The sequence below is a fragment of the Pelodiscus sinensis genome, chromosome 8, assembly GCF_052426305.1.
Source record: "Pelodiscus sinensis isolate ZL-2025 chromosome 8, ASM5242630v1, whole genome shotgun sequence".
Taxonomy (NCBI): domain Eukaryota; kingdom Metazoa; phylum Chordata; order Testudines; family Trionychidae; genus Pelodiscus; species Pelodiscus sinensis.
In genome coordinates, this window is record NC_143059.1 from 42,363,400 (window position 1) to 42,386,196 (window position 22,797).

General features: G+C 44.9%; 1 protein-coding gene across 1 annotated transcript in view; it reads right to left on the reverse strand.

Annotated features, from left to right (window-relative positions):
- The window catches only part of BTAF1 (B-TFIID TATA-box binding protein associated factor 1), a 112,133-nt gene that overhangs the window by 72,850 nt on the left and 16,486 nt on the right, over positions 1–22,797 (reverse strand). Inside the window, exons 4-13 of the mRNA XM_014581830.4 lie at positions 22,426–22,572; positions 17,828–17,991; positions 17,374–17,510; positions 14,634–14,745; positions 11,632–11,700; positions 7,788–7,877; positions 4,745–4,840; positions 4,475–4,651; positions 1,203–1,343; positions 917–1,041 (exon numbers count right to left, since the gene is read on the reverse strand). Of these exons, the coding sequence (XP_014437316.1) occupies positions 917–1,041; positions 1,203–1,343; positions 4,475–4,651; positions 4,745–4,840; positions 7,788–7,877; positions 11,632–11,700; positions 14,634–14,745; positions 17,374–17,510; positions 17,828–17,991; positions 22,426–22,572 (1,258 nt within the window). The remainder of the gene's footprint in view (positions 1–916; positions 1,042–1,202; positions 1,344–4,474; positions 4,652–4,744; positions 4,841–7,787; positions 7,878–11,631; positions 11,701–14,633; positions 14,746–17,373; positions 17,511–17,827; positions 17,992–22,425; positions 22,573–22,797) is intronic.

Genomic DNA, 22,797 nt, shown 5'->3' on the forward strand with positions numbered 1-22,797 from the left:
GAGGCTAATTAAGTGGGTTGGAAGTGTTCCATACTTAGCTTTTGAGGTTTAAAAATGCAGTGTTAAAAGGCAGGAGAGACTGGCAATACTGAAATATTGGGATTATAATATTAGAAGTAGTAAAGATGGAAAGGTTTGTAACATGAGAACACTCACTATATTTTATAATTCCTACTTGTAATACTTTATATTTGATTTTGCTTCTTTACAATGACAAATCTCCCTGATGGCTCTGTTTTTATTTAATTTAAATCGGGCAGGCAAAATTAGAGAAGGTAAATAAAAGAAAAAAAATCAAAGAGGATGATATTAAGTTTATTAAATGTCTGCCTAAGCTTTATGTGCAAATTTCAGTAAAATCCATTTTTGAGGGAAAAAATACTTTAAAAAGTATCTCTTCTGTATACCGAGAAGCAGCCAACATGAATTTGTTCAAATTGTTCTATTTACCTACTTTCTTGCATCCAGTGAATAAGATGGGTTTATTCATTTGTGTTTTGCTAGGGTTGGACCCTGAAGCCCTGAGTGTGTGTTGCATGTGTGTAACGCTCCCATTATGGATTAGTGTATATGCAGTCTGCAGGACTGGGTAATTCAGTGAGGGATAACAGCACAATAGAAACACTTAAGGGTCATGTATAAACAGTGGCTATTGCTTTTTAACCTTTCATTTTTCAATGTGGGTTAAAATTTCGGAATTAGATTACCAGTGCGTTCTAAAAAACAAACTGCACTGTTTATCAGCCTTTGATCTTCTTGAAATAATCTGTCCTCAAATTTATACCAGTGTCTATTGTAGAAAGATACCTTCCCAACATTATTATGTCCTCAGTATGCAATGTAACTTGCTAAAAATTAGGATTATTTCTATTTTAAAACAAATGCTTTGACAAATGCAGTAGCTGAAAAGAGGTACCTGCATTTTTGAACCTGCGGATAAGTTAGAAGGGAGGAAAGAAGGATCATGATGCTGTTTGTAGAAGCTGTCAGATCATCAAGCTCCAGAAGAGCATCCCACAATGTATTAAGAATAAAGGGCACCTAGAGGAATAAGCACAAAAGGAAGAATTATCTCATGAAGAGATATATATAGCAGACTGACTTATTTCTAAGAAAACAAGGAATTTAAAATGTGCGTATTACACTATAAACACGGTTTTCTTGTAACAATGAATGAACAGTGAATTTAGTAAGCCATTCACCTTTTGTGATTGAAGATGAACAAGACTTTCCACTACTGGTACTAAAGATGCTGCAGCAACAGCTCGGACATCGTCATCTAGGTCTTGGAGCCCTTCAATTATTGCAGGCAAGACTTTAGGCAATAAACTATCAATCATATCCTAAAAACAAAAAAGCAAGTTTAATTCACAGATTGAATAAGGAAGCATTTATTTAATAAACTGAGTATCTTTAAACGAACTCTGAGCTCTTAAACAAAAAGAAGACTCCTACAGTTTGGTTATTTCCTATTTATTTGACCATTCTAAATAGTTAAAAAGTTACCATTCAGGAAGGAAAGCTAATCTACCTTATAAATTTTAAGCAAATTTGGTGTTGGTCATAGCAAAGCGTGCCATTCCTCATGCTATCCTAAAAATATGCCTTAGTCAGAACATGCATTACACTTTAGAGATTCTAGTAGTAGAATCTCAAACCAGCACATTTGAGTTGTACCAAGCCGTAGTGTTTTACCGCAGGGGAAAAAGGTTCACCATGGGATAGCATATCTGTGGATTCATTTAATATGCCAGACATTTTAAACATGTGTTCATGAAAACAAATGATGGCATCAAACTTTTATACCAACTTCTAATCCAGGGGTCAGCAACCCCTTGGCACGCATGCCTCTTTTTACTGGCACATGAGGCGGGGGCTCAGTCCTGCACCCCTCTGCCCCACCCAGCAGGGAGCCAATGCTGTGGGGATCCAGCCTCATCCATGCAGCTGCAGGCTGGAATACCAGCTCTAGCTTCCTGTTGCAGAAGGGGACAGACAGTACATTCCTGGGGCTGCCTCCTACTTTGGGAGGGGGTGGGGCTGGGCCCTGGGCCTGCTCTGCAGGGCCAGGGTTGGGCAGTGGCACATGTGGCATGCCATACTGCTCCCCAGAGCTGCAGCCTGCAGGCAAAGGACTGAGTTGAACAGGGAAGAAACTCTGCTCTCCCCCCTGCCCAACTCTCCTTGCTCCAGTGTTGCTCCCGGCTGAGAGTCCCAGTGCTGCTGCCCTGCTGGTGAGTGCGCTGGGGCACAGGGATGGGATGTGTGTGCACATGTAGGAGGATGCAGAAGCAGGATGGGAGGGGACAGGAATTGCACTGAGGGGCAGAGGATCAGGCTGCAAAGGGCAGGATGGAGGACAGGGGTTGTGTTGAGGAGCATGTGGTGATTCAGGTTGGGGAAATGGGGATCATAGGGCTAAAAGGAGCAAGGCTGGAGTAGAGGGAAGATGTGAGGGGGGAATACAATTTTACTTTGCAGAAGCTACACTTTTCCTTACCTCCACTCTTTAGCTAGATGGGGAGGGAGGCTGGCTATTTGGTTGCACTCCCCCAAACTCCCTCTCATACCTCCACCCCACACTTTCCTGCTGCCAAACTCCCTTCCAGACCCTGCTCTCTTCACTCTGTCTTGCCCTCCACCTCCCACCCAGATCCTGCATCTACTGGAAGGCTGATCCTGAATATTGAACCCTTCATTTTTGTTCGTACCCCAAAGCCTAAGGGGGTCCACAAAATCCACTAACTCTGGGACCCCTAGAAAAGTAAATCTGGCCTATCAGAAGACATGAACCTCAGTTGGCCCTGTCCATTCCTCTCATCTCAGAGGGGCTGGAGTGCCAGAAGAGTAAGGTCTCTCAGTGAAGGGTAGGGGGTTTGGGGAGGAGTTTTTTTGCTTCACTAATGTAGTCCTCAACTGTTTTCTGTGGATCAGCAACCTGACAAAAAAAAAAAAAAAAAAAAAAAAAGGATTCCCCTCCCTTGCCATAAAGAAAACATTGAAACCTTTTGTGTTGGACATAACATTTTACTTTATTTAACATGAAGTTTTATCAACTAACGTGAAAATTAAAACACTTTAGTCGGTTTAATAATTAAAATTAAACCATCTCCCCAGCTGCAGCACTAGCAAAATGGCTCAGGCATAATTATGTGATTACAGGCAGTCCCCGGGTTACGTACAAGATAGGGACTGTAGGTTTGTTCTTAAGTTGAATTTGTATGTAAGTCGGAACTGGTACATATTGTAGGGGAAACTCTAGCCAAACATTTTTTTTAGTTTTGGATAGCATAGGGAAAGGTTAACTCCCCTCTAATGTTTGTTTTGCTGTCTGTTCCCCTGTTCAGAAGATTTCACATCTATTTCTGTCCCTGTGACAAACTCAGGACTAAAGGAGTAACTCATCAAAAACCAAACAGCTCTGCACCATGCTTTGAGCTAATAGCTTTATTTTCACACACCACCCAGGGTTCTAGGAGGAGGGTCCTTTTTTTGCTAACACAATGAGGCCAGCACTTTGTTTGTTTTGGTGGAGTCTTTGTTTGCCCAGGGAGCCCAGCATGTATAGGGGGAGGAGGGGCGGAGGGGCTGCTTTTGTCTGCTGTTCGGCAGCCTGTTGCTCAGGGGAGGGGGCAGCCTGTTGCTGGCGGGGGGGAGGGAGGAGACGTGCAGGATGCGAGGCCGCGGGGGGGGGGGGGGGGGGCCCGGCGGGCGTGGGGAGGCACTTTTCCTCTGCCCGGCAGCTCTGCGGGATCCCTGTCCCTGTGGCCAGCTGCTGCAGGCAGAGGCCAGTTGGAGCCGGCCGAAGAGGAGGAGAAGGTGGATTCTAGGACCCAGGTGAGCGAGCCCCGGGGACGCTGCTGCGCTCCGGGAGCCCGGCATGTATAGAGGGGAGGAGGGGCAGAGAGGCTGCTTTTGTCTGTTCGGCAGCCTGTTGATCAGGGGAGGGGGCAGCCTGTTGCTGGCAGAGGGGGTGGGGGGGGCAGCGGGCGTGGGGAGGCACTTTTCCTCTGCCCGGCAGCTCTGCGGGACCCCAGTCGGAGCCGGCCCGAGGAGGGGGAGGATCCTAGGACCCAGGTGAGCGAGCCCCGGGAATGCTGCTGCGCATGTGCGGGAGTTGCCTCACCCCGTTCGTATCTAGGGATCCGACGTAAGTCGGATCCACGTAAGTCGGGGACTGCCTGTAATGGCGAGTTTCCATTAACAAGTAGTAGTCTGCAGAAAGGTTTGCATTGATCCAGGTGGTCCACGGGGTGCGTGGTATGGAGAGCCCTTACTCCCCCGCCACCGCCAAGAGAGTGGCACGGCCTGGGGCAGGACAGCTAAATCTTGGCACACTACTTGGGAAAGATTGCTGATCCCTGTTCTAATCTCTTCACTCCTGTTTCTGAATTTTTACAAGTCTCTCTTTGAAAGCAAAATTTTTTAGTGTTAGTAACTTTGAATAGGAAAAAAGATGATAAAGGTGATTTACCTGACGAACTGCCAAAGCATACTTGATTCCCAGCAGACCACCATGTCTCACTTCCCATTGATCTTGGGTAAGCAATTTCAGGAGAATATCCACAGTTTTATGAACTCCAGTCTCATTCATATGTTTCAATACTACTCCCAAAGTCTGAGCACAAGTCTCACGTACTGGTGCTACAACCTAGAATATAGTCAATGATGCACATAAATCAAAACATTTCTACATTATGTCTGACATGGAAATAGATTAGCAAGTTTAAGAACTGACACTTACCTCATCTGAAATGAAGTCTCCAAATCTGTCTAATGCAAACACACAAAGGAGTCTAATCACTAAGTCTTCGAGCCATTCCTGATGTTGCTGAGACATCTATTTAAAATGAAAGGAAGGAAGTTACATACCATTTCCTAAATTAATTCATAGAAAGATTCCTCTGCTTTACTTAAATTCATACTGAAAATATTGCATTGCATCAGTTAAATTTTGGCTAACTTTGTATCTGCATTACAAACTAACTGAAAAAAAAAATCATTTAACTCTCCTGCTGTGAAATGAATTCACTGCACGGAGAAAACACACACACACACACACACACACACGTTCACAAGCACGTCTTAAGCCTTACACAGGAGTTGTGCAGCAAGACCAGTGGAATAACTTACGCAAGGATGCATGTGCGCCACCATGTGCTGAGGAAAGGGTCTCCACATGGGCCTCAAAGGCAAGCCACAGGATCATTAAATTACTGTGGTTCAGAAACTACAACTGGGAATGGAGCACAGTCTCGGACTTTAGCCCTGAGTTGAAAGGGACTAGCTCTTTGCTCTACCCATATTACACTTAAACAGTCTTTTATTGAGTGAACTGTATATGAAGGGTCAAGTGACCACATCAATAGTGACTTTTCAGGAGTAGGGGTGAGCCAAAGCAGCATTTAGGAACTTTTTCAAGAAGTTCACCTCTTATTTTGATGGAGATGTTTGCCTCGCTTTTAGAGCAACTGGAAATATCAGTCAAGATTCACTTATTTTTAAACTGAAAAAATAAAACCAATTTAATACAAGCATGCTGCAAATATTAACAATCTTCAGAATTCCCTACATTGCCTATAATGTACACCTTGGTCAATGTGTGACAAAAAAGAGCTGGGACAATTGATATTTTATGCACATCTAGTCACTAGGTCCAATACAATTAATATACATTGGAGATGGGTATAAAATAAGTCACTAGAGGGCTATGCCCCCTGCTCACTCCTCCCACCCCACCCTGTTCTGAACCCTGGGGAGGCTACTGCCCCATGCCCCAGGAGTCCAAGGGAGGGAGGAAGGACAGACACCAGGTGACTGAAAGGGGAGTGGCAACAGGACACAGAATGACATGCTGATGTCACTCTGTTGTCCCACAGGAAAAGGTTTTTTTATATATCATATATATAGTAGCCCAGTGTCTGTAATGCTGACATACATGGCCATGCCCCCTGGCCACATACATCAGCGCCCCGGCCTCCTTCCCCTCGCTCCGTGGCGATTCAGGCCACAGGGCCCCCCGGACACCCTCCCCCCCCCCGCTTCCCTCTCCCCTTCCTCGGATGGGGAGGGAGGGCGGGCAAGGGGGGCAGGGCACCAAGCAGGGAGGGGAAGGGGGCGGGGCTGGCAAGCAGAGCTGAGGGAGAATCGGGGGCTGTAGGGGAGGATGGGGGGGGCCTGGAGGAAGGAGGGAGGGAAGCAGTGCGGGGGGGGGGGGGAGGGAAGAAGTGTCCCTGCCAGCCAGCCCCACAATCCCCCCCCCGAACAGGGGTGGGAAGCAGAGTAGGGAGCGGGGAAGGGAAGCATGCAGCCATGGGCCGCTTGCTGCCTCTTGTTCCCCCACCAGGGCCCAGCTGAGCACTGCTCAGGTGGGCCCAGTGGGACAGGAAGGCAGGCAGGGCAGTGATGTACACAGCCAGGGGGTGGGGCCGTGTACATCACCGCCCCCTCTTCCTCCTCCCGCCGTGGCGCTGAGTGGTGCGCCCCTCAGCCAGGCCGCCCCGGGGGGGGGGGGGGAGGGGGGGGGGTTGACGTAGACAGCCCCGCCCCCTGGCCACGTACATCACTGTCACAGTCCACCTCCCCCGCGGCAGCCGCCACGGAGGGAGGGTAAGAGGGTGGGGTGGTGACATGTACATGGCCCTGCCCCCTGGCTGTGTGTCACCGCCCCCCTTCCCCTCCCGCTGCGCCCCTCAGCCGAGTGCTGTGCCCCTCAGCCAGGCCGCCTGGGGAGCCAGCAGCGCAAGGGGCTGTTTGGGCTCCCCCGGGGTGGGAGGAAAAGGAAGGGCAGTGATGTACACGGCCCCGGCCCCATCTGTGTACATCACCATCCCGCCCCCCTCCCTCACAGCAGCCCGGCTGAGCAGTCAGCACTCATCCAAGCGCCATGGCAGGGGGGGAAGGAGAAGGGGGGGCGGGGAGAGACGAAGGAGAAGAGAAAAGGGAGAGTGAGAGGCAGGAGGGGGAGGAGAGCTGAGAGAGGGGGAAGGGGAGGCAGTAGGAAGAGAGAGAGAGAGAGAGAGAGAGAGAGAGAGAGCACGCGCACTCAGGAGAGAAGACCTTATGACGGGCTAATTGGCTAGTTTTTATTATAATTAGAGAGAGAATTCTAAATGCATGCAAACACTTTAAGTCATGCCTGTTCCCTACTATACAAACCAGTTATTGAACCTTGTAGTAGTGGTTTCAACACATTTATAGACAGGAGTCTAAAATAAACCATCAACTATTATTTTATGCTATAGCAGATATTGGCTGCTTTCGTTCTACACCCTGCTCTAGTTAAGGTTTCCTCCATCTCTATTTAGGATTGAGCAATAAGGGTTGTCTTCACTGCCGCAGAGATTAATGCTGTGGTGATGGATCATTCAGTGTTTGATTTAGTGGATCTCATAAAGACCCACTAACTCGAACACTGATGGTGCTCCTGTCAAACATGGTACTCTTTGCATTTGTGAGGAGCAAGGGAAGTTGACAGGAGCATTTCTCCTGCTGTGGGGCCACCCTAGGATTCAGGAAGGTACAGACACTCCACCTACGCAATTCTCATAGCTGGGATTGCTCATCTTACATCTATTTTCTCTGCCAGTGTAGACCTGGCCTAAGTCACATTTACTTTTTCAGCTATGCAGCCAGGCCAACACTCCTAAATTGCCTCGATCATGTGTGTATCCCAATTTTAGTATTTGGGGAGACGACTTTTGCAACCTGCAGAACAAACCATATTTAAATATTGTATAGACTCCATTTCAATAAGCTGGTTATCACCAGACATCTTCTAATTTTACCTCTTCTACAGTACTGTCTCCCATTTTGCCGCCACTTTTTCCATGTGCTTTAAGTATTTCCCTCAGCGCAGTGCCTGCACCATGCCGAACCTAAAAGATATAAGCGAGGGGGGGGGGGGGGGGGGGGGGGGAAAGAGAGAGAGAGAGAGAGAGAGAACAAGTCTGTTTTTAAAACATTAAATACAAATGGTTCTTCTTACTAGTAAGTTCTGAATGCTACAGATTTGGTGACATTTTATAACACTTGCACATACTTAGGAAGTTTATGGACAAAGGTGATGAAAATCTTCAATGAAATTTCCCTGACCCTCCCCAGAAGTTCTCAGTGTTTCCATAATGTCTTATTATGGAGAAGGATGTCATTTTACTAGGCTTTATTTTTCTGTGTTATGAATGTCGGATAATTCTAAGACTGTTCTTTCAGAGATATGCTGGATAAAGTTTTATAGTGGGGTGGCCCACAGAAAAGTCAGTTGGGGGCTGCACAACTAAAAAAAAAAAAACCAATCACTTCCCTGATGTGGCTCCACACCACGGGGGGGGGGGGGGGGGGGGAGAGGGGGGAGTGTAGCCAGGCTAGTAGATGTGTGCTCTGGCACTGCAGAGGGATAGCAGGGCAGTGTACCAGTGTGCACTTCTCAATGCTGTGGGAGCCTGAGCCAGGGGCTGCATCCGGCCCCTGGGCCTTAGGTTCCCCACTCCTGCTTTAGAGTATCCACACAAAAAAAATCAAGGGACTGCGCTATTTTTAATAGGATTAAGATAGCAGGACTCATTTCAAAAGCATGCAAATGTGCATTACTTATACATAATTCTGTTTATTCTAAAGTACCATTGTATAGGATTTCGAGCTCTTAATTATCATTGCCTTTTCATCCACTAGACCAGGAGTGGGGAACATTTTTTGGGTTGAGGGCCACTGATCCACAAAAGGGGGGGGGGGGGGGGAGGGAAGAAATCAGTTGATGGCCACACAAAAAACCCCAAAATCACCATCACCTTACTGATGTGGCCTCTGACTGGAGAAGGACACTCCTCAAATTCCCCTTGCACACCAGAACCTAAGGGTAGGGGGGCCCAGACTAGATTTTGTGGCCCACCCAGGCTCTGGGGTGGGGCCAAAAATATGGGATTCAGTGTGTGTGGGAGGAAGCTGCCCGGCAGCAAACTTGGGATGTGGGCTCTAAGAATGAGGGAGAGCACAGAAATAGGCTGGGAGGGAAGCGCAAGCCTTGAGGGCTGAATCCAGGTAAGCTGGGGGCTGCATCTGGCCCCTGGGCCTTTAGGTTCCCCACCCTGCACTAGATCCCTTTGATTGAGGCTGTCTAAAAACTACATCCCTTTTCTCGAAAAAGCGATGTAAATTAGACACTTTGAAATTGAAGCCGGGATTTAAATTTCCTGTGCTTCATTTGCATAATGGCAGCCACGGTTTCTCTCAAAACGGGGCTTTTGGAAAGAAAAATGGCTGTTTGGATGGGAATAATTTGAAAATAAAACCCTTTTTCAAAAGATCCTGTGCCATTTTGTTGCCCAATCACTTTGTATATTTTACAGTATTCTACGTAGAGGGGTGTGATTAGACAGTTCACCGGACTTTAATATGCCTTGAGGATGTGTGCATAGAGGTGACACTGCAATTTACCAAGTGGAACAACCTGTTTTGAGATGCTCACTAAAGTAGACATAGGCTTGTTTCCTCTAATGCAGTGTACCTCAATGGTCATCTTGAACAGAGGGACAGTTAACACTGAGGGGTGTTTTGTTTTTTTTTAAATTACTCTATAGAACAAGGCTGTTTGACTTGCAGAAAACAGTAAGTGCATTTTACCACTTTAATCAATACTTTTTCACTAAAACAAGATACAGGCTGTCCTTGCTATAAGTCCAAGATACATTCCAAAAAAATTAGACTTATAGGGAAACAACTTACAGAAGGGAATTTTCCCATGGCTGACTTCCATTTGCACAAACTGGGGTTTTTTTGCTTGACTTTAGAGCAGGGAATGGGAGGACTTATAATGCATCATTTCCTACAAGCATCAACAACTTTAGTGCCAAATGGATGTATACCGGGGTGACTAATACTGGGAATGCCCTGTATAGTGATTTTGACCCCCCAAAAGGGTGATGCACTCTTCGAGAGCTCATTAGAATGAGAGATTTCATAAAATATGCTCCCTGAACTAGGTTGAGATCATTCTATTAAACCTTAAACATCATGGTGGTGTGGAAACTAAAAATGCAAAATGTATTGAATGGTGTGAAAGTTGTTCGTGTTTGGCTGGGTTTGTGTTTTTACCCACTACTAAACAAAAGCTTTTAAATATTGCTGAAAATTTGTTGTCAGTGTGGATCGATACACTATGATTCCAGTGAACCACTACAGACTGTTAGCATGACAACATGAATGGAAATTCACAGACTCGCAATTCATACACTTTCAAAAAGCACTTGCTTTTGGAGCAGTCAAAAGAAGGAAACTAAAACCTTGTATCTGGGAGCAGTGAGGAAGAGTAAAATCTTATATGGACTAAGGATGTTAAGATACATGTTGACCTGTGTGATGGCGCGTTGGGGGTTCCCCGTCTCCTGCACCCCGAAATGGCACAAACAGACTGCACCAGCCAGTGGAATTGAGGGTGGTTTATTGCTCCTCCAGCACAGCGCAGCACAGATGTAATCTGGTTACAGGAACTGGGGCTAAGAGGCCTCAGTGCCCCCCCTTGAGATAGGGGAGTCCCAGCCCCCTCCCCAGCTCCTTATACCCTGCCTTCCAGCGAGGAACTAACTAAATTCCCTTGCAGCCCTGCCCCCCAGTCAGGGCAGCATTCCACCTTCCTTTGTTCCTCTCCATGGGGGGGGTGTCTAGCCACTGGTTCAACAAGTTTGGCATTACCTCTGCCTAGCGAGGTTTTCCCTGCTGGGTCACCCAGACAGCAGGGGTCACCACAGCCCAGCAAGTACCCCCACTACGTCACAACCTGAATAAATGTAACCACTGAAAATACAGAGGCGGCAGTGAGGGGAAGAGGTCATAGGGGTTGCATGTAACCGTGCAGGTTAACAGATGATCCCAGATTCATTGGTTAACTGTGTACAAATTTACACTTTCACATTTATAGTATGGACTGATCTGCAAGTCAGGTCACAATGAGAATTTGCTTTTTAAATTGTATGTTAGAAACAGTCACTGAACAGTTTAGAGCAGGGTTTCTTAAACTGTGTTCCGTGGCACACTGGTGTGCCACGAGGTAGTCAGAGCTGTGCGGCAGAGAAAAAGAGTTCAAAATGGCCATCCTTAAAGGGGCAGGCGGCCTTTTTTTTCGTTCAACAAAAAAATCATTGGTGTTCCTCCTAAATAAAATTGTTTGGTGTTCCCCGGTCTTAAAAAGTTTAAGAAACACTGGTTTAGAGGACAATAAAGAATTGAAACCTTGTTCTCATGAATTGGGATACTTCCAAATGCCTCTCTAGAATGCTACCGTGGAATCTACTTTTAATTATTATGAGTAAAATCAGATGTTATTTAAAGGAAAAAACCCCACCTAAAAAAAGATATTTAGGCCAAAGAAAGCTAAATAGACATTTACACCTATGCCAAGTTCTATTCACTTCAATGGGACTCCAGGATCCACTATCAGACTGCTAGGCACCTGTGTTGAGTCCTTGTGGAGTAAGTAATGCAATTCAGCACAATTGCAGTTCTCTACAATTGAAGTCCATGATGTAGAATCATGACATAAGCAATACATATAAATACATACCCCAATATCTAATTACATCAATTACTTATTTGTACAAATTTGATATAAGACAACTATTTAACATGCAGAATTCTTACCTCCCAGGATGGGTTAAAAAGATCATTGCATACTTCTTCACAAAAGCTTTCTAAAGGCCATTCATTTGCCTAAAAACACAAAAGATACTTAATCAACGATTAGGAGACTATTTGAAATTAATAAATTTTATTAGAGAAATTGAGTCCCATGCCAGAACAGAAAAACACAAGATAAACTAGTGGTAATGTATTAACTAAATAAGAATAGTTGGCTACTTTGACTTGCAAGTGTCTTCTCCTGCTATGGCTTGTCTATATAGCAAGTTTGTTGCACAGCAAGCCAGGATTAGGGATGTTAAAAATTGCAGTGGTTACATGCAGCAGGCTGTGCAGTATAAACGTTATGCTGCAGAGCCCACCGTGCAGTGAGGCAGCTAGCTCCCCGGGAGTTAGCATGCACTGGAAGCCAGCTTTTAAGCTGGCTGCCAGTGTGTACCAGCTCCTGCCTGCCAGCCCTGCTCCCAGGGATCCAGCTGCCACCTTGGATCAGCCAACTCCCACCTGTAGGAGCTGGAGGTGTCAGCCAACTCCCACCTGTAGCCCCCGCTCCTGACCTACCGGGTACCCCTTCACAGTCCTACTCCTGCCTTGATCTCTTCCCTCAGAGCCAGCATCCCATACCTCTTCCTGCCACCCTGAACTCCCTCCTGTACCCCAGGCATCTGCCCCAGCTTTGAACCTCCTCAGAGTCAGCACGATATACCTCCTCCTGCACCTCAACCCCCTGCCTCAGCTCAGTGAAAGTGAGTGGATGCGGGGGTTGAAGTGAGGCAGGGCTTCAGTGAAGGGTAGATCTTGTGTTGCTGTTAAATTCAGAAAGATCTTGGATATAAAAAGGTTGGAGACCAATGATTTAGCTTAATGATAGCTAGTGTGAGCATGAACATTAGTGGCTGGGAATCACACTCGTTTGTAACAGACATAGCAACAGTCCTGTCAGGTTTCAACTGGGTCATCTTTAGCTAGTGCTTAAGCCAACAATTTAAAAAAGGTATTGGATGTTTGCACACCACAGAGGAAACATTGTGTGAGACTCCCAAAAATATCAAAGATACAAACCAGAAGCCAATTTTGAAGATACTATGACTTTGTATGGGTGAAGAGGTTTTGGGTTGAACTTTCTGTAAATCACTAACCCAAAATCAGATAAAAATAACCAGTTTAGAAGACCCTATAAAAATCAGCCACTCAATATTCATGCATCAGAAGTAAAAATAAGAAGATTATGACAATGTCTTCATAGTCCTTGCAAACAAAACTATTAGTATAGTTTGTGTTTAGAAACTTGACCATATGTCAAACACCTTATCTTTGATAGTCTCCTTTGATGGAGAAGATACTTAAAATCTTATCCAGATGAAGCCTACTTGAAAAAAGTGCATATTCCCATATATATTATTTCTCATACCCAAATGCAGCTACTCTACAATTTTCCAAGCTTCAATCTTTCCATAATTATGAATTTCTTCAAGAAGTCTGTGTGATACTGTTTAATTCTTCAGTTATAAATGAGAAGTTTTAGTCTACATTAGGCCCAATTAAAAAGTTTCCATAAGTCTGTATCTTACCAGCATTTTCAGCACAGAATTATTTGAGTCAGTGACCTTTTATTATCTTTAACCTGCTCTGGCCTATCTTTATAATTTAACACCATAAAGGCACCTAAATTTAAGACTATAGCCACTAGCAACGTTACTTTGCCTATTCAATAAGAAGCTAAATGCTTCTCAGATGAAGGTCAGAGGTCACAAGTTACCACTAGTTAGTTAACAGTAGTCTCTCTAAATCTTATAAGCAGAAAAAACTCTTCATTTGGAGCTGTAGGTTAGTTCTAAAATGAAATCCCCTCCTTTTGTTTTTGGTGAATTAATGCAAAAATGAACTGAAGAATTCGGGAGCACAAAGCAATCTATTATATATTTTGAAGAGTTTATTTGTGGATTGTTTGTGCAAAATAAAGTCATACTTCGTGATTACCTACAAATACCAAGTTTTGCATAAACAATCCTGCCACTTAAATAAACTGAATGAACTACTTTTTTACACCAGAATATGCTGGGTGAAAGGTTTAAATAATTATTTTTGTTTTTCCAATCAGAAAAAAGTAATGACTTATAGAAAGGATTGCAGAAGGTCCAAAGGAGGGCGACCAAAATGATTAGGGGGCTGGAGCACATGAGCTATGAGGAGAGACTGAGGGATTTGGGTTTGTTTAATCTGCAGAAGAAAAGAGTGAGGGGGGATTTGATAGCAGCCTTCAACTTCCTGAAGGGAGGTTCAGAAGAGACAGGAGAAAGGCTGTTCACAGTAATGACAGATGGCAGAACAAGGAGCAATGGTCTCAAGTTACAGTGGGGGAGGTCTAGGTTGGAAATTAGGAAAAACTATTTCACTAGGAGGGTGGGGTCAAGTACTTGAATGGGTTACCTAGGGAGGTGGTGGAATCTCCACCCCTAGAGGTTTTTAAGTCTTGGCTTGACAAAGCACTGGCTGGGTTGATTTAGTTGGGACTGGTCCTGTCTTGGGCAGGGGGCTGGACTTGATGACTTCCTGAGGTCTCTTCCAGCTCTATGATTTTATTCTATGATTAGAGTTCATAAATATTTGCTAACAAAAATTAAAATCGAGTCACCTATTCAACTCATTTTAGTGCAAAAAAATGTACTGTTACAAATCACAAAATAATTCAAATTAGTTATGGAAAGAGTAATGGAAGCTTTACGAGTGAGTCAAATTTATTATGTTTGGTAATTATTCTATAAAGTGAATGTTTGTAAGATTTCAACTTCAAATTTGAAAAAAACCTCTTTGACTTCCCTTTTGCAAACACATTAATAAAAAATTCTATTACATATTGGAAAGTTCAAGAAATTAAATAAATTTAATCTACACAAAAGTACTGTGCCCGGTCAACGATGGGCCTCACCTGCTAGTTTAAAAATAAGTGTAACAGTAGCCCTCATCAAGTTATCAATCCCTTAATAAAAGGAGACACATTGTACCTCTTCTGATGAATTGTCTACCAAAGCTTTTGAGTCAGTGGCAGGCTGGTTGATGACAACATTTGTTACTTTTCTACGCTTTTCTTCTGGTTCCCCATCAGTGCTATCATTACTAAAAAGGAAATTAAAATATGTCATGTTTGTGAATAGACGCATTATGCATTGTAGGAGGAGGAGTAATCACTCCTGTGAGAGTGTCTTGAAAACGTTTGTCAAATTCTCATTTATGTTCATTCTTTAATTACTTCAGTAGAAAATTGAAGACTTTCTTTTTAATTAACCAAGGTAAGACGTTAGCCAAGTTACATTTAGCAGCTAAATATGTTGGAATTTATTTCTTGTATGCAACAATTACCATGAACATTATGACTCAGTGATCTAGTTAATAAAGGGTGAGACAAGAACACTCAATACCACTCCACTTCCCAACCTCTCCCATCTACATGAACAAGGATATGCAATGAGAGGAATTTTCAAACATCTAAAACAAATTAATTTTGTTTTTTCCATAACAGTAGAGGACAATTAATTGGTATAAATCAGAGAAGAAAATATTAAAGAAAAATGTAGCCTCTATTGATCTCCATAAACTCATGATTTTGAGTCTCATTACCATCAGATCCTTAACAACAACAACTATGAATGTATTACATTATAGAAAAACAAATCTCCAGCTAAAGGGTTAACTAGAGTCCTGTATTCATAGTGTTTAAGTAAAAAAAGAAAATAACAACATTTTACTCAGGAGTAGCAGTATTAGGCTGTACAGGCAGTCCCCGACTTACGTCGGATCCGCACTTACGAACGGGGCTCTCTCGCCCCGGAGCTCACAGGCAGCCATCCGAGACCGTCTCCAGCAGACCAGGGGCACTGGGAGCGAAGCCGCAGCGGCGGCGTGGTCCCGTACCTCTGAGGCTTTGCCAGAGCAAAGCCTCAGAGGCGCGGCACCCCGCTGCCACTGCGGCTTTGCTCCCCTTGTCCCTGGTCTGCTGGGGGGCGGGGGGCGCAGTTAGTGTGCCCCCCCCAGCAGACCAGGCTTTTGTTGCTGGACCTTGGGGCAGAGCAGCTGGGGCGCTGCCGGTTGGTCCCGCAGCGCCACTCTGGGCACTACTGGACCAACCCGGCAGCACCCGAGCTGCTCTGCCCCAGGCGTCCTGATTCAGCCGCTGCTGGTCAGTTTCAGCAGCGGCTGAATCAGGACGCCTGGGGCAGAGCAGCTGGGGTGCTGCTGGGTTGGTCCAGTAGCGCCGAGGAGCAGTGCTACTGGAGCAACCCAGCAGCACCCCAGCTGCTCTGCCCGAGGCGTCCCCAAGTCAGCCACTGCTGAAACTGACCAGCGCTGACTACAGGAAGCCCGAGGAAGAGTTGCTCTGCCCCAGGCTTCCTGGAATCAGCGCTGATCAGTTTCAGCAGCAGCTGACTTGGGGACGCTTGGGGTTCTTAAGTTGAATCTGTATGCAAGTCAGAACTGGCGGTCAGTTTCAGCAGCGGCCGAATCTGGACGCCAGTTCCGACTTACATACAGATTCAACTTAAGAACAAACCTACAGTCCCTATCTTGTACGTAACCCGGGGACTGCCTGTATTTGCAAAAACAATGAGGAGTCCCCATGGCACCTTAAAGACTAACAGATTTACTGAGCATAAGCTTCTGTGGATAAACCCCACTTTTTAAGATGCATACATATTTTACTGTTAGGGCTACTATCAGATCACTTGAAAGACTGAGTTCTGCTTCACTAGATAGATTCATCACAATTCTAGGATGGTTAGAAAAGTACCTCAAGTGCGTATATAACAAATGAATTTGTGATTAAGGATACTGTTTATCCTATCATTGAATTCTCAGTGAAACTTTCTGCATTACAAAAAGTACACTTTTGGTGACATTTTAAGAATGTCCCAGACTTTACTCAGAGCAGACAATTAGACAGCAGATATACTTAGAAATAAGGCACTCATAAGACAGTCAGGGAGTGAGGCCTAGTGCTCTAACTTTTGAGGGCAACACCACATTTATACTTGTCTGACAACAGATAATATTTTGTTTCTCTCTATTATGCAGCAATAAAGAATGGTGCATCATTAGTTTATATATTTATTGGAATTACTGACAGGTGAAACCAAGCTTCATTGAAAAGTTCTCAGAACCAAGCCCGAATGGGAATGGCTGGGCTGGGCTAGCCTAGGGTTGCCAGATGGTTTAACCAAAAAACAAACAAACCGCCTCCCCCCCCCCCCAAAAAAAAAAACCCCACCCACCCACGGGAAAAAATTCTGTTGAGACAAAAAAGGACCCTGAAAGTAGTCCCCCCCCCCCCCCAATTTAAAAAAAAAAATCAGCATGGCCCCTTTAAGAGGCGGCTTTCTTTTGCGCCAATGGCCATTTTGTTATTCTGTTCCAGCCACAAGACAAGCCCCTGTGGAACGAGGTAAGCAGGGGGACGAGGGGGCATCCGGGGAGGCCCGGCTGGAGGACCGGGGGTGGGAGGAGGCCGGCCGGGGGTGTCGTAGGGTTGCCAGGTGTCCGGTATTTTTGCCTCCTGGAAGGGAAAAAAATTCAAAAAATACCAGATATTTTAGATGTCCAGTATTTTCTGAATTTTTTTTTTAAACCGGAGAGGAGGCAAAGATACCAGACTGTCCGGGTCAATACCGGACACCTGGCAACCCTACGCTGGCCTGATGACTTACTGCACAACAAGAAAACCACCAACCAAGAAAGCAGTATTGGCAATACCTCTTCTCATTAGTCTCTACTGCATCCCTGGATCTTTGCTTTGCAAATAGTTTAGCCATTCTTTTAGCTTTATTTTTTTGTCTACTACTCATACCAGCTCGAAATTCTGAATCAATCAACTCAGCAGCCTGAAGAATCTGAAACAATAAGAATCCATTCAATGTCAATCTTGTCTGAACATAAAGTTCACTTCCAGCCCCCAAGCAGAAACAAAGACAGAAAACTCCTCCTTCTCCCTTGTTCACAATTCCCTATACCACTCACGTTACTTGAAACCCAGAGCTGTAGTGTGGCACTGTACTAAGTGTGTTCAATTTATGTGAACCAGTGTTTGGAAGACAGCGCAAAATTACATTTTAAATACTAAACTTGACTTGTAATGATTTACAATGGCAGAAGCACAAATGAAGCAAACCCACTGTATTATTCTTAAACAGCCCAAGGTTTTACCTACAGGTTGTTTGTTCACAAGTGAAGCTGAAGTAGGAGTATAGTCCAAATCCTCATCATTGAACAGGTCTTCAGTGTTCATTCCAATTGCAGCTCCCATATCAAGGCCAAGTTTCTTTTGTAACAGTTTCCTTTGTCGTGCTATCCTCTCTTTAGGATCAACTTCACCTAAAAAAGGTCAGCTTTTATATTTCATTTTGAAAAACACAAGTGTCCAATAGATTTATTGCTGAAGCCTTGATAATTACTTTTACTGTAACGTTCTAATTTATGGGAACAAAACAGAATCAGAGATCTGTTTGATGAGCTATTCCACAAACATGTTAAAAGCTTTAAGATTTTGTTTAACCCAAAATATATTGACTTTTGTAAAGATCTGTTTTCATAACAATATAAATACCTAACTAGAGTGGTATTAGATTTCCACAGAAAAAAGTTCTACAAGGCTTTTAAACAGCTTCCACAAGATTCACTGAACTACATTACATGCATGGGATTTTAAAATGACATTTTTCTGGATTTTGTGGAAAGGCATTTTGGAGAAAGGGAATGAGCAGTTACTATATTGCACAGAGGACTATCAATAATGGAGCCTTGCTAAATAAAAATTAAACATGTCTTATTTAAAAACCAACAACAAAAATCCCACAGCTAACAAAAAACTAAGATTATTCCATGCTAGTTTCCCCCAGTTATGGCTCCTGATGGAGAATTGAATTCTGTAGGAAGGAAAGGATAGTTTTATGATTGGGTTTAGAACTCACATCTGCTTAGAATCTAGTCCTAGTTCTGCCACAAACGATGTATTAAGTTGTGAAAGTCTCATCACAAAATAAAAAAAAATAATGGTACTTGCCTACCACGCAAACTTGAAAAACCTATTTAAAGCTTGGGAAGTTCTGAATACCTAGATATGGTGAGGATTAGGCACTTCCAAATTACAGACAAATCAAAGGATTTCAGAGAACTGAATAAGGCCATGATTCCCCCTCCCCGCCACAGCCTGATCCCCCTGCATTGCCCCATTCCCTGCAGTGCAGCCCCTGCCCCCTCCCATTTCCCCCCGCATCCTCTTTCACTCCCACTCTCACATCCCTGTTCCCCTCAGCATACTCACTGGCAGGGAAGCAGCACTGGGTGAGGAAGGAGAACAGAATAACTTCCCTGTCTGGCGCAGCCCTTTGCCCAGGACTTACCCTTCCACTGTGCCTGGAGTCACAGGCTCCAGGCGGGCACTAGGGAAGGAGCCAGTGTTCACTCTAAGTTTTCCCAGCTGTGTGCGGAGTGAGTTTTGTCTTATTCATTAAGGGTGCATCTACACAGCACCCTAAACTAAACAATTTGAGCTATGCAAATTGTGTATCTTATTTCAAATTAGTTTATTCTGAAGTTTGGCGCATCTACACAACGCCAAATTTTGAAATAACACGCTATTTCAAGCCATCCATTATCCCTCATGCAATGAGGTGTACTGAGATGGTGAAATAGCACGCCCGTAATTTATTTTGAACTGTTGGCCGACTTGTGTAGACGCAGGGTGGCTATTCCAGGGTTAGCTCTGGTATCCTGAAATAGCCATGCAGCGTAGACATACCCAACATTGACATCATATGCGCTTGCTCGGATCTGCACTACCATGGTGCCAGTTTTAAACACACACAATAATTAACAAGGTGCATGACCCTGTGGTACAGGAATCGGGGGGGGGGGGGAAGATATGAGGTGACTTGGGGGTTGCAGGATTCAAGGCAAGGGGAAGAACTCAGGATGGGGGGTCTGAGAGGTCAGGGAACTGACAGCTCCTCACTAGAGGGTGGCTGGAACGGGGCTGCCCATTATTGCGGGGGGAGGGAAAGGGGAGAGCAAAACTAGGGCTGCCCAACTCCCTCAAACACTGGGTGATGGGGCAGCTGGGACTGTGCTGCCCAGCACTCCAAGCCAGTTGCTCCTAGGATAAGGGTGCTAGGGCTTCTGGCTGGTGTCTGCTGCCAAGAGCCGGGAAGGGGGGGAGGGAGGGGGGGAGGATGTGCAGAGATAGGTTTGGGCGACGTGCAACAGCTCCGGCCCCAGAGCTGCCACTGCCACCCACCACTTGGCAGCTCTGGTCCTGGCCATCCAGCCTGGGCCGCCACCACCCACCACTAGGCAGCTCCAGTACCACCCATGGCTGCCCAACCAACCACCTTCTGCCACGTGGTGGCTCTGGTACTGACACGCAGCTCCGGTGCTGACTAGGCTGTGGCGTTCCACCCATCGTAGCTGGAAGTGGGGCCAGTGAAGCTGCTCAAACAGGGATCGCCTCACCATGCCCCGGGGCCAGCCAGAGCAAATGGGGGTGAGGCAGGCGAGCCACTCGCACCACACGGCCTTGCCAGAACCCACCAGACCACCACCACTCACTTTCCTGTCCAGCAGAAAAGTAAGTGGTTGAGTGTGCTTCTGCATGGCTCTGCAGGTGACTTGGGCAGGTCTAAGATTTTTTTTGTGCATGGCCGCATAGGCAAGCAACTGAAAGGGAACCCTGCTCCCCGTCCTCACACACCCATACCTCATGGGGAGCAGCACAGCACAGCCCTGGGCCCCGGCACCCACATGTGACTGGCCACCCAGCTCCAATCTGTGGAGCAGGCCCAGCCAGTGAAGCAGGAGACAGAGCCTGTAGTGCAGTGGGGAGGGGCTTTAACACCATAGCTGTACGCACAGGACAGGCAGGGACAGCCCCAGGGACGCATGCGCCTCTCCTGCCTCTTCTCCCCCAAGCAGGAATCCAGAGCTGGTGCTCCAGCCTGCTGTGGTTGAGGCTCGAGCCACAGCACAAGCTCCCCACTGTGCGGGTAGGAGAGGTGGGACTAAGCTCCCACCCTGTGTACCATAGAAAAATCAGCTCGTGTGCCACAGGTTGCTGACCCCTACCCTAACGGTTCCTCTCTTTCACTGTGAACAAACTTCATGATCCTAGTCAGGCCTGCCGACAGGGAAAGGGTGGGAAGCAGGGACAAAGGGAGCAGTTGTCCCAGTGCCCAGCAATACAAAAAGCCCCAGGGCATTTAAATCGCTGCCAGAGCACCGCATGGTGCACTCTAGGCAACACTGAGGGCTCTGTCAACATCCAGCTTTTTCTGTGCATGAGTTAGCTTCCTTCCTTTAGCATCTGTGTGCACTCATGCCACTCCTAATGTTCAGAAAAAACTCATTAATATAGCACGCAGCTGTTACATCTTGTCCTCCTTAAAAAAAACCCAACACGCAACACTCATTAAGACGCACCTCTTTTATGATGTCTACCAAACCCAAGATGCTGACTATGGTCTACAGAGGCCTCTTTCCCCTTCCACACTCCTCATCTTACTATCTCCGATTTAAAAAACAAACCCAACAAATAAAAAAAAGTCACATCTAATAAAGCAGAACTATTTCTTCAAATTCTCTCTCATAGGGATTTAACATCTCCTACTTTGTTCTGTTTTGTTTAGATTGAAACTGTTCAGGGCAAGGATTGTCTCTTATCTACACCTGCACAACAGCTAACATAGTAGGACCTCAATCCCAAATGGTGCCTTTAGATAGTACCATAAAATGTTTATAACCATCACCACTAGTCTGTGGAACACAATGTTCATGGAGCACTTGCTGGACAGCTGGCTCATCATATGTTGCTGGCTCCTCTCCGTTATTTCCTAGTTTATCACTAACAAAGCTGAAACAGTCTCAGAGGTGTAGCCATGTTGCCTGTAACTTAAAAATACTTAAAACAAACAAAAACACAAGAGGTCCTGTAGCATCTTAGACAGACAAAGACACACACACTTTGCCTGTGTCTGATGGTACTAAATACATATATATGTGTTAGTCACTAAGGTGCTACAGGACCATTTTTTAATAAAGCTTAAAAAAAAAAAAAAAAAAAAAAAAAAAACTTTCATGATACGGTTTTCCTGTGCAGTCAATTTCCGTGGTTGTCACATTAATACTATCTGAGAGACCTGCAATACCTCTCCAGTCACAAACTCTATTAAAATGCAATTCACCCTATGAAAACATTTGAGAATCCCAAAACCATGCTAAGGTTAAGTCAAGTCTGAGGTCACAAAAGTCATGATTTTATAAAGAAGCAGGAAAATTAAGCCTTTTTGATGTACACCAGAAATACAAAAAGATATTACAATAGACTTAGGCTAAAAATAGAAAACCTGTACATGAACAATGTGGCTGAATTACTGTTGCTGTAAAAACCTTACTTTTCCTTTTCTCTTGTCATTTTCCCTTTGAACTCAACTACAAACATCTTATTTCATTTCCCCCCCCCTGCATTTATCATAGCTCTGCTGAGACAATGACTTTTTTAAAAAAAAAAAATCCCACCAATCCCACTACTTTAGCATAGAAACTATTTTGCAAGCAGAGCTGAGTAGCAATAATTGATTCCTCCGGCCTCAACTGAGAACCCAAACCAAAACAGACAGTCTTGATTTAGCAAGTTCCTCATACCTACTTCCTAGCAGGAGAGATCTTTGATTGCCACAACCTATAATACAGTCAACACATGCACCGATTTATTTCCCAGTTATATGTGTATAGATATAAATTAAATAGAACACAAACCTGATTTATCTTCTTGGACCTCAAATTCTGCACCAGCAGACCCAAGAAGAGACGCTCCATGTTTTAACAGTCGACATATATCAAATCTATCAAAACGCAGACGATCAGTGGCAGATGAATCATCCATAGGACTTTCTGAATCAGATTCTAGATAGAAATTAAAAATGAAACTTTAAAGATAAGTCAACAGCAATGCTCTTTCACATGAGAAGCAGGGGCAAAAGGTGGGAAAGGAAGAGTTTCCTCAGAAAACAAATACAAGTATTTTAATTTGTGAGTTCAAAGGTCTCATGGAGAGAAGAATCTACATATCACAATCCATCAGAGCCAATAAAATGTGTCTAGAAATATTGCCCTCATGAAGATGCTTGT